The following is a 12,099-nucleotide window of genomic DNA, read 5'->3' on the forward strand; positions in this document are numbered from 1 at the left end:
TCTTTGGAGCTTTGATCCTGGGGGTGTGGGTGATTTCCTGGAATAACCTTTTTTGGAGAGGTCAGCTGTTAGGACCCGGGCCTCCTCTATACAACGAACCTCGGTAGGCTGGCTCCCTTCCCCCACCCTCGGCTTCCACGGAGCCCCCTCCCTGCCCCTCTCTTCTGTTCCCAATCTTATGTGTTTGGTAGACCTTAGTTTCTCCCTGCTTCCTCCAGGAGGTCTCAGTACCATGCTTGTGCCGTCATGCCTTTGTTTGACCAGTTTGACTCTGGTCTCTGTCAGTCAAATGTGAACTGCAAGAGGGCAGGTTTTAGTCTCCATCTGGGGTCTCTCTCAAAGGCTGAGCACATGGAGACATGAGAATATGCTAGTTCACACAGAGGGACAGCACACACTCAGACACACATGTACATGCACACACAGAAGCATGGGCACATGCATGCACACACATATACATGCAACCTTAAGGCAGGTAGATTGACACCTGCTCACAAGTGGGACCATCAGGAAAGAGGTCAGAAGGCCTAAAGATGCAAGGAGAAGAGAAGGGGGTCCTGGTCTTGCTGATCTGGGGGTCCATAGTGCAGAGCTGAGCAGGGTTGTGAGTGGTAGAGGCTGGGGGCCGTCAGCACCTGACACCAAGCTCACTGCTGAGGTCTGTGTTCTCATAGTGCAGTGCCAGGCACAGAGTAGTAGTGACAAGCCACTTGCCTCTATGCCAGGAGACAGCACCAAGAGACCTGGATGTTGGAGGCCAAGAGCTGACTTCCTGCCAGACTACAGCCATTGCTGATGGTACAGTGGTAGCAAAAATGGAAACAATGAAAGCCTCCATTTACTCTGCCCCTGGCACAGATGCTGAGCACTTGTCTTGTAAAATTTCATTTAATTCTGACAGTTACCCTCTGAGATATCATTGTATCCTTTTATAGTTGAGGAAACTGAGGCTCAGAGACATTAGGTTACTGGCTGAAGGTCACACCGCTGGGAAGGGGCAGATCTGGGATTTGAACCCAGAGTGTCTGTCTTCAGAGCAGCTCTCAGCTGCTACGCTCTATGATGCAAAAAACAAACAAACAAACAAACCCAAAAAACCCCTGAAACTGGGGAAGGATTTGTGGTTGAAATTGTATGATGTCTTGGATTTGCTTCAAAATAATCCACAGAGGTAGTGCTGGGGGAAGTGGGTAGGTATGTGGGTGAAAAACAATTGGCTCTGAGTTGATCATTGTTGAATTTGGGTGATGGATACATGAGAATTCATTATGCACCTCTATCTGTGATTTTTTTCAAAATAAATTTTACTGGTTCTGCGTTCTACCTTGGCTACACCATCACTAGGTGACCTTGAACATGTTACTGAACCTCTGTTTTCCCACTGGGCCTTGCTGCATCTGTTCCTACCTCATTGCAGGACTGCAGCGCTGCTTAATTTGTGCCCGTGGATTAAGGGGTGTGGAATCTGGATCTGCTGAGACACAAGCTCCCCTGTTTCTAAGGACAGCCATGGATCCCTTCTAATTGACCATCACTCTCTGCCTCTCACTTTCCAGAAAGAAGAATTGTGGCAGAGCTGCCTGTGTGTTTGGTCTGTGTCTGGACTCCTAGAGTGGAAAATATAAGTGTGTGTGTGTGTGTGTGTGTGTGTGTGTGGTGGGGAATGTGCAATGCCCTGCTCACTCCACCTGTGTGGGTATCCTCTTCTCTTCCAAGTCGCCACATGTTCATTCCTTGTTCAAAAGGAGCATAGGGGCCCCAGGCAGAATGGTGGTGCTCAGACCCTGGGGCAGGCAAATGAGACTCTGGGCCTCCCAAACACTGGGGATGATAAATGGGGTCCAAGTCTTTCAGGCTTCATTATAGAGTCACCATGGGTTTGCCCAAACCATGGCAACCGATTCAAGCAATGATTAACCTAATAAAGCAGAGGCAAAGGGGAAAAAGATGCATTCAAGACCCCAAGTCAGGCTCTGGTTCTCTAGAGGCAGTAAATTTCCCTTCAGTGGGTACGGTGTCCAGGCTCCAGACGTCCTAAATCTCTGCCTCCGAGAGTGGGGGTGGGAAGGCCTGTGAAAGCAGTAAACGGATGTCAGAGATCAGCTGGGGTAGCTCCAGTGCTCACTTAATGGTGCCCCTCCTGGGCCTTTCTTGGAAACAGACCCAGCACCGGGAGGCAGAGAGACATCTGCTTTAGGCCCAGGAGTCAAATCACCTAGGCTTTCTTCTTTTGAACTTTGATATATTTGGTCCTAGGGAGGTATATGTGTGTGAGTGCACACATGTGCGTGCACATGTGTGTTTGTCTGTCTGTCTCTAGGGTGTAGAAGGCAGGCAGCAAATATTCTGCTACTGCCGCTGTGATGGGCAGCCTCTAAGATGGACCCCAGTGATCCATGCTTCCTGGTATTCGTGCCCTTGTGCAATCCGCTCACCTTGGCTGTGGCCTGGATTTAGTCATTTCTAGTGAATAGAATGTGGCAGAGGGATGAGATGTCACTTGTGAGATTAGATTACAAAGAGACTGTGGCTTCCGTCTTGGGTGTCCCTCTACCTCTTGTTTGTTTGCGTTGAAGGAAGCCAGTTTCCATGTTGTGAGCTGCCCTATGGAGAGGGCCACGTGGCAAGGAACTGAGGAAAGCTTCTGGTCTAAAGCCACTGAGGAACTGAGGCCCTCAGTCCAATGGCCCTCGGGGCATTGAGTCCTGCTAACAGCCACATGAGTGAGCTTGGAAGTGGATCCGGCCCCAGCGAATCCAACAGGTAAGACTACATTCTTGGCTGACACCCTGACTGCAGCCTCATGGGACACTTGGAGTCAGGGATGCCTACCTAAGCTATGCCTGGATTCCTCACCTACAGAAGACCCACAAAATAAATGTTTCTTGTTTTAAGTAATAGAGTTTTTTTGTAATTTGTTATGCAGCAATAGATAACTAGTAGGACAGAGGTACTATAGCTGGTGATGATGTTAGAATAGCAGGAGCATCAGTTTGTCTCCATAATTAACAGGCTTGGGCAAGTCATATAAACTCTCCCTGGTTAATGTGGGAAAGTCAGTCCTGGTCTCTGCCTTCTTAGCTAGCCTTCTGTAGGCTTAAGATGGAGATGGGGTGGGAATTATAATGAGGTCTGCTTTAAATTGCAGGCAGGCACGTGAAGTGTATGGACATACCTGTCATCTCATCTGAATCCTCATAAAACCCTATGAGGTAGGTGTGGTCTTCTTCGTGTTGTTATTTGGAGAAATTTTTATATATGGAGGCTTGGAGTGGCTAAGTAACTTGCTCATGTGATAGAATTAGGAAGTGCTGGAGTTGAGATAGATGCCAAGCTTCATGCTCTAATGGACTATCTTAGGAGGGATTGGAATTGTTACTGGTGATCTCAGAAACAGTGATACTCTTGTGATAACCCAGTCTCACCAAATCAGTTGGGGCATCTTCTAAAATAAACCTATTGGCAGCCAAAGACAGGCTATTTTGGTGCCGAGGAGGGTATGATGCAGGAAGGGTAATGGGTCTCTGTATAATTTATTAATTTATTAATTCACTTATTCAACAAATATTCATTGACCTTTATACAGCAGCCAGTCGGGGGAAGGATAGAAATTTCTAACATATAATTGAAATACCTTTCATTCAGTCAGTCAATTCATTTACTCTAATTCATTCTAAAAACATGTGGCATATGGTTGAGAATGGGTACTCACTGGAGACAGGAAGGACACTTCCTTTTGCCAGTGGAGGGCACAAATAGCAAACAGATAATCACAAATGCTACCTGGAAAGTGCAAGGATATTCTTATGCACAGGATATTATGGAAGCAGGAGCAAGGAGGGAGGAATAGTTCAGAGAAAGATTCTGAGAAGAGGTGATATCCACGTTGGAGATTTGGGGAGGGGGAAATGAGGGTTTGGGCAGGGACAGCAGTGTGGGAAAAAAGCATGGAAGTGGTACTGACTGTGTTTAAGGGTAAGACTTCAAGCAGGTCAGTATTTCTGAGGGTAAATGCCAAGGCAAGCAAGACATTATGAAAGAAAGGCTGTTGCAGCAGGACTCTGGTCATAAGCACGAGTGATTCGTGATGATAAAAACAAATATTAGCACATATAATCCAATGTAATCCTGACAACAGTCCTGTGGTGAAGACTGCTCATCACCTGCCAGAACCCATTCTTCACTTCTTCCTAGGCACATAGCCCCTCTTCCAGTTAGGTTGAGGGGATACGATCATGTACTCCCAGTGGAGTGTTAGCAGAGGTGAAACATGCTACTTCTGAGTCTAAGCTTTAAGACTGCGGGTGAGGCTCCTCCATGACTTATTTCCCCTTCCCACTGGCTGGGACCCATGGCAATGAGCCTCAATCATGTGGATGGCAGGGACCTAGGAGCTGGGGGAGGAAGAAGATGGAAGGAGTGTGGGTCCCTGAGTGATGCCACAGAGCAGAGTTATCCACTCACATGGAATGCTCACCTCAGAATGAATTATTGGTGAGTCTGGTATAGCAGCCTGGGTTTACTTTAATCTAAACTCCATAAGGTAATATTATTATCCCTGCTTTACAGTTGAAGAGATTGAGAGAAAGGCTAAGGAACTTGTTCATGAGTCATACTGATAATTGGTGAACCAGATGGGAATTGAACCCAGATCCATATCACATCAAAGCTCACATTACAACATCCTTCTCTATTGGAACGTGAGCTTTATCCCAGGGATGATTGGAACCATTTGAAAATTTTAAACAGGAGAGTGACAGTCTTATATTTGCATGTTTCTGTGGCTGCAGCATGGAGGATATAGGGACAAGTATTGAGATTAAAGGTAGAGAAATCAGGGGGCTTCCCTGGTGGTGCAGTGGTTGAGAGTCCGCCTGCCAATGCGGGGGACACGGGTTCGTGCCCCGGTCCGGGAAGATCCCACATGCCGCAGAGCGTCTGGGCCCGTGAGCCATGGCCGCTGAGCCTGCACGTCCGGAGCCTGTGCTCCGCAACTGGAGAGACCACAACAGTGAGAGGCCCGCGTACCGCAAAAAAAAAAAAAAAAAAAAAAAAAGGTAGAGAAATCAGTTGGGCAGTCTCTCCATGTGAAAGTTGAGAGCCTGAACTAGAGACGTCATCATAAGGAGGTAAAGGAGAGGCCAGGTTCAAGAAATAGTGGGAAGGACAAATCAGCAGCTCTTAAAGGTTAATCGGTTGTGGGTAGTAAGAGAGAAGAATCAAGATGAACCCTAGATTTCCAGTACGGATGACTGGGTGATGCTAGTTAGTGAGATCAGGTACAAGAGGCAGCATTAGTTTGGAGTTAGGGGAGAGTAATTCCATTTTGAACATGTCTCATTTGGGGTGCCCAAGTGACATCTGGATGTATAATCCTGGAGCATGGGAAAGGTAGATCACAGCTGGGGAGGGTCACCGGGAAGGGGTGGGTGGCCCTTGACCTTTGTGCCAGCTTGCACTGCACAGGAGATTCAAATTCATACAAAAGCAACCTCCTCCATCCCAAAATATCCTGGGAGAATGAGAAGAATTTGAGACAAATGAAGATGTTAATAATAATAATAATCACCATTTATGGCAGCTTAATGTGCACTAAAAGCAAGCACATTTAATCAGCCCAATTAAGTGGCTACTACTTATTGTCCCAACCCTACAGGTGAGGAAAAGGGGCCTTAGGGAGGCAAAGGGGTATAATTGAAACCCACTAGTTAGTGGCAGTACCAGGCTTTGAACTAATGTCTGTGTGATTCTGAAGTAACTGTTCTTAACCACTCTGCCATTTATGTATGTGTTTGGAGGGCTTCCTTTCGTCTTTGTTCTTGGAATAACTAAAATTTCATTTTAACCCAAAGAATGAGACCCCTCCCTTTTAATACTTAAGAGATTTATTAAAGCATCTTGTCACAAAGATGGAAACACATACAAATTAGAAACATGCAACCGTCATCATCCACAGTCAAGTTAAAATGTCGTATATTTTTCCTGTTTTCATAGCTGAAAACTTCAGATCTTAGACCGAACTCACTCACCCTGAGTATTTAATTCATTCTTCCTGAAAGTATCCAGGGCAGCAAATAACCAAAATACAAACTATTATATAAGGAAGGTGCAAAGTTAAAAAAGAATATGTATGGAGAATGCCCCCTTCCCACCCCCCTATCAAAGGCAAACAATGGCACTTTGCTCTTGCTTAACCTAGATTGTCTTCAAAAATTATCGAGGGCAAAGTTCCAAACCAGTTTTCCAGTTAGGGCTGCTGCATCCTAAACTTCCAATATTGTTCCACTTCAGACCTCTCATATGCTGTCAGAAATTCCTCAGCTGGTAACTAACTCAATTCTAACTCCATCATTTATAAGGGAATTTTCTTTGTCCTAGATGAGAAAAGGGCCTGTCTGGGGTCGGTCATACAGTCAGTTATTAGCAACAGAGTCTGTGCTTTCACCACCATATCAAGGAAACCGACAGCCTTCTGGGTCTACATATCCACAGGGGGCTCCCTAGGGACTCAGCACTGGAAAGGTGGGCAGAGGCTGTTGATAGGTGGTTTTCCTTACTGAGAACGCCAAGTTCCCAGGAGCGTCTCTCCTCTGAACCGATGCAGTCATTTCAGCACCATGGTCAGGGGCACGCCGCCGCTTTTCAGGACCTCGGTGCCCGACATTGTTAGCCAGGCATACGCTCTCTCCCACCGCTTTGGTCCTCGGATCGCAGAAGCAGAGGGGGCACACAGCAGCCTGTGAATCTCGCTAGGGTTCCGGAGAGCGGCCAAAGCGCGAGGGAGTCTCTTGGTCTTACAAGACCCAGAGGACACAGCTCAAGTCAGTACATAAACACCTAGAGACTGAGTTGGCACAGAGGGAGAGAGCTCTAAACTACTAGCCTAGAGCCAGGGTCATACTTTTAGCTTGCTCCAGTAACTCACTGAGTGATTGAGGGCCTTGGGCACGTCACCTACTTCCAAGACTTTGGGTCTCTATTTCCATGGGTGTCACCATCCTGCCTTGCCCCCCTCACCGGCTGTAGGAGGGGACCTGAGATAAGAAGTGTCCAGCCCCAAGTCTCCCACAGTCTGTGCTTTTGGCCCTTTGAAGGTGGAGCAGGCAAGTAAGGTGAGTGAGTGTCCCTGACGCCCCCCACTCCTTCTTGAGTACAGTCTGCAGATATTTAAAAGGGGAGGAGAGGGAAAAGAAACATGACAGAGAATCTTAATTACATATATGTAAAATGTAATTATAATATACTCAGCATTTGTTCTGCACCGCATTCTCAGTCGAATCTCCTCTCCCTCTCGCCCACACACACACTGTACACACACTGTTACCCTGGGTCTAAAGGCTTTTTCCCACTGTCACTTTTCCGGGGTCGCCCGGGCCTATAATTCCATCCATCATAAGCAAGGCCTTCTCTTAAGCACCCAGAAATCCAGTGAAAGGGTATTAGGGACTCTCTCCAGCTTCTCATGTGAATTAGCTGACGCTCAGAGACTTGTCCAAGGTCACACAGCCGGGCAGTGTGGCCTTTGGGTGAGAGAAGGGGCAGAGGGCGTCTGTGGGGTTGTGTGCTCCCCCGGCCCCGCCTGCCTTTGTGCCAGCCCTGCGGCCAGGCTCCCAGACATTAGCATTCCAATAGCCCTGGGACGCTTTGTCCTCCGCCTGCAGCCGGCTTGGGGATGGGGTGGGATGGGGGCAGGACACCATAAATCTACCTGCTTGTGTGTGCGGACGGGGTGGGATGGGGTGGCCGCAAGATTCATGTGCTGTTTTTCTGGAAGCCAGGGCTCAGACAAAGGCACAAGAGGGGGAAGAGTCCTTTGACCGGAGCATCCTTCCTGGCCCCGCTTGGGACCCTGTCTAGGTTTTGGGGAGCTGGGGCGCAGGCGACGACCTCAGACCACGGGAGGCCCTGCAGCCACTCTAGCTGAGGTGTAGTGGGTGGGCTTCCAGCTGAGACCCAGAGCAGCCTGACCAATTGTAAAAGCCGCCAAATGCAAAATGCCCGAGGATGGGTGGGGGGGGGGCGTGGTGGTGATGCCACTGGGCTAGTTGTAGGTGCCACCCAGAAATGTTTCCTCGCCCTTCTTGATGAGGGGCTCTTTGGAAAGAGGCGTGGATGAGGTTTCCCATCTCAATACGGTTCCATGCGCCTTGATGGAACTCATCCTGGGCAAGGAGCCCTAAACCTTCCTCCACCTCCTCCTGACTTGGAGACTAGAGCTCACAGCTCTGGGGGATCAAATCCACCCCAACCCAAGGTGGCAGCCCAGCATTCGAGTTGGTTAAATAGTACTTTTTTTTTTTAATTTGTGGGGTGAAGGACGAGTCTCCGTGTGTTGGGTGACTAATAGCTCCTTAATGAGCACCCTCACAAGCAGGAGAGGGACTGGGCAGTGGGTGTCTCCACCTGGAACACAGGGTCAACACTTTTTCTGCTTCTGGAAGTCGTTTGCACCAAAGGAGTCCCTTGCCTATTTGAACACTACTTCCCACAGCCTTTCACAGGAAGAATGATCTTCCTGCTTGAGGACTTCCTCTCCAAACCTTTAGTCCTGGCCCAGAATGCCACCTTCTCTGGCAAGCTTCCCAATCTGGCTGCAGATAACAGTCCCACTGTCCCTTCTGTGGCTCCTACCTCCACTCAGCACCAATGTTTTTTAGCCTTGAATGATTTTGTCTATATACTTGCTATTGTCCTCGGAGGACAGAGATGGACCTTCCTGATTTTTATGTCTTTCCACCCCTCCCCCCAATGCCCAGTAATTAGCAGACCCTGGCTTGGTCTGTGCAACTTGGACCTGCCGACACCTGCCCCAGGGCGGTGCCCCAGGTGGAAAATTGGCTGCTGCAGAAGTCACCAATAACCCATTAATCTTTTCCTTCCAGATTAAAGCCATGAAATACAACAGCCTCATTCATTCGTTTGCAGTGTCCCCGTCCCCGCCCCCCCCAATCCAGGCCCTGATAACTAAGACTTATCTCCTCCGAGCCACCTCTAGGGACCTAGGAATAGAGGAGAAAGGAATAGCTCAATTTGAAGCGGGAGGGCATAAGAGGCAGACACAAGAGGCATTAACCCCTGCAAAGCCACCACCTTTGCACTCTAACACTGGAAAGCAACCTACCCTACCCAACCACTCCCAGCTGCTGACTGTGCCATGCATTCCCCACTGGGGTTGGCTCGCTTCTTCCCCTGGCACCCCGGGCCAATCCAAGGAGGCCTCCGGGGTTCAACTCGTAGCGTAGTGTGCCCACCTTCCATTTTCCTGTTCCTGAGAGTCAGGCCTGGGTTCTTAGAGCTCAAACCTGCTTCCCAGAGGTCCTGGGGGTCTTGGAAGCTAATGTAGGGCTGCTCCAGCAGTGCTCTGGGGACATGTCAGTGTCACTGTGCATCAGCCCTACTCTACCTTGGAAGTAATAGAGAACATGGGGCTGGAAACCTTGACTAGTTCCTTGAAAAGAATAGTAGTTTATTCAGTCAAGTTTGCTGGGTGTTGGGAGGTGTCAGAGACTGCAGCCGGACCCTCCACTTTCTCTACTCCCTGCTGCTTAGTTCCATGAGTCTAATGCCACAGCCTCAGCACCGGCGGCAGCGTAAAATGAGCTCAGAAGATGGGCTTGGGCTCTAAGCACTTTGGGAAAATTCCTGGGATGCCCAGCCTACCAGCATTTCTGAGGGTTCTGACCCTGCTGCAGGGTTATTACTCCCTCCCTTCCCCCAATGCAACAGTCACTCTAAATCCAGGCTAGTGGCATAGGGGAAAGGGTCAGCACCACCAGTGAGTAACCCTAGTTGGAGGCTTGTCTTTCTCCTAAACCACTGTTTGGAAAAAGACAAGTCGCTGCCCCATAAATAAAACAAGGGGGCTGAGCCAATGATTTTTAAGAGCCTTCCAGCTCTTCCTTTCCAAGTGTGTATAGCTGACTTGCCCTGAGAATGCAGTCTGCCTGGCCTCCAGCCTAGCGCCATAGTTTCTCAGACCAGGCCTCAGGAGCGGCCCCAGATCCCCAGAAAAACTCTCATCCCTCTCCTTGGACAGGGCCCTCCTCCCCCAACCCCAGCCACAGAGGCTGGCCCCTCCCCTCTGCACCATCAAGTTACCTTGCTCAGGCTTCTTTTTATTGGTTCAAAATCTCATTCACCAGTCCCTAAATCATCTTATGTACAACATAAAAACTTTTCCCACTGTGAAATCTCATCAATAAATACAAACGTGTAAAACAGGGGAGGGGCCATATAATTTACCAGACAAAAATTCATTTCAAAAGATATCAGATAATTTAAAACTGATTTTTTTAAGACAAGGGTGCTTCAGTTTGCAGGGTGGTGGTGGAGGCGCTCCCCCTGTTCATAGCCTCGTCTCCCGCCCCTGGGAGGGCAATGGCTCCAGGAAATTGCACAAGGAGAAGGCAGAGGATCGCCTTCGTGAATTAAGGCAGAGTAGAGAGGCCCAAACCCCGGGGCTTGATAGGGACTAGAGGAGGTCGGCGGCATCCTTGAAGAAGACACGCTGGGCAACAGGAGCAAGTGCTGAGAAACCAAATATTGGATTAAGCCGCATTGGGGGAGGAGTGGTAAGAGAGAGACGGGCAGACAGACTTCAGTGGGGGTAGGGTGGCGGAGACAGTGGGTGTCACCTGCTGTGTAGTGCTATCATCCTCGTCTTTTCTGCACGAGATTTTGGGGTGGCCACAGGGAGAGGGCCTAAAACGCGCGGAGCCTGCAGTGCCCACTCGCGCGGGCAGCGGCAGAGGGTTGCAGTTGGCTCGGCGCAGAGGACCAAGGGATTGAACCCGGCCTGCCACCCTCTTGGGCGCCTGGGCCCGCCAGGGGTCAGCGAGCCAGAGGCAGCAGGAGCAAGTACGCCTGAGGGCCTCCACCGGGCGTCTCCGATGGCTTCCGCCCCTTCCCTTTCTACCATCACCCACTGCCCAGCAGCGGATAAGCCCCTTCATAGAAAGTCTGAAAAAGCCAGGGCGCCAGGGTGCAGGCAGGCAGGGGAAGCAGGCGCCTGTAGCCCGGGGCGCTCCTCCAGCGAGGCGGCGGGACTCAGGCTGCCCTCCTGGGAGACCGGGGAATAGAGGGAACCCCAGTCTCCCGGGGAGCAGCCGTCCGGGCTGGCCAGCTCCTCGCAGGGAGGCGCAAGCGACTCCAGCCCGTAGAGGCTGTGGTCCGCTATGCGCAGCGTCTGCGTCAGCGCCCAGATGTAATTGTGAGCGAAGCGCAGCGTCTCGATTTTGGTGAGCTTCGCATCGTCCGGGAAGGTGGGCAAGACGCCGCGCAGCGCGTCCAGGGCGGAGTTGAGGTTGTGCATCCGATTGCGCTCGCGGTCGTTGGCCTTCTTGCGCCGGCTCCGTCGCTGCTTGCTCAGAGCCAATTCACTCTTGGGGCGGCTGCGCCCTCCGCGTCGCGCACGGAGCTTCCTTGAGGACCCTCGGCAACCGCCCCCTTCCGTCTCGGCGCAGTTCCACTGCAAGCGAGCGGGGCTGGGCGGAGCGGATGCGACGCAGGTCACTTCGTCGTCCGAGACACCCGGGAAGGGCTGCTCCGTCTCGTGGGTCACTAGGACACCTGGCGCACACGAGGGATGAGGCGTCATCCTGCGGCGGGGTAAGAGGTAAGGGTAAGAGTGGGTCAGTCACCCGAGCGCAGTTCCCAATCCTGGGGCCAGGTGGGAAAAATCGAGAGAAAGCCACCCCCCACCCCCGCCGGACCAGAGGACCCCCTTTCCCCTCTGCTCATCGCTCTGTGGCTCCAGGCGTTACCTTGCTGTAGGGCGCAAAGGGGTAGAGAGCCGTAGGCAGTGAGAGCAGCGGTGAGCTGCGCTGGCTTTTTCGTCTGCAAGTTCAGCTGAGAAGCAGGCGCTGCCGCTGGAAAGTTTCTTCGGCCCCAGAGAAGAAAAGTGTAAAGGGGGCCCCGGGCCTCTGTTGCTCTCTTTTGGCGCGGCTGCGAGACCCTGCAGATTTTCTGAGCCTCCAGTCGTGTGCCCCCTTGGCACGCTTTATCTGCTGCGCCCGGGCTAGGAGCGTGCCTGCCCCGCTGCTGCCCGCGCCGCCGTCCAATCAGCGCCCGGGCCAGGGGGCCGCGCCACGCGAGCCCGCT

General features: G+C 51.0%; 1 protein-coding gene across 1 annotated transcript; it reads right to left on the reverse strand.

Annotated features, from left to right (window-relative positions):
* Positions 1–10,948: 10,948 nt before the first annotated feature.
* Positions 10,949–11,596, reverse strand: NEUROG3 (neurogenin 3; the record flags this gene model as incomplete). Its single annotated transcript, XM_082673691.1, has 1 exon — positions 10,949–11,596. The coding sequence occupies one exon, from the start codon at positions 11,594–11,596 to the stop codon at positions 10,949–10,951; it is 648 nt and encodes a 215-aa protein (XP_082529817.1).
* Positions 11,597–12,099: the final 503 nt, after the last annotated feature.

The sequence above is a fragment of the Grampus griseus genome, assembly GCF_964374135.1.
Source record: "Grampus griseus genome assembly, chromosome: 16".
NCBI lineage: Eukaryota > Metazoa > Chordata > Mammalia > Artiodactyla > Delphinidae > Grampus > Grampus griseus.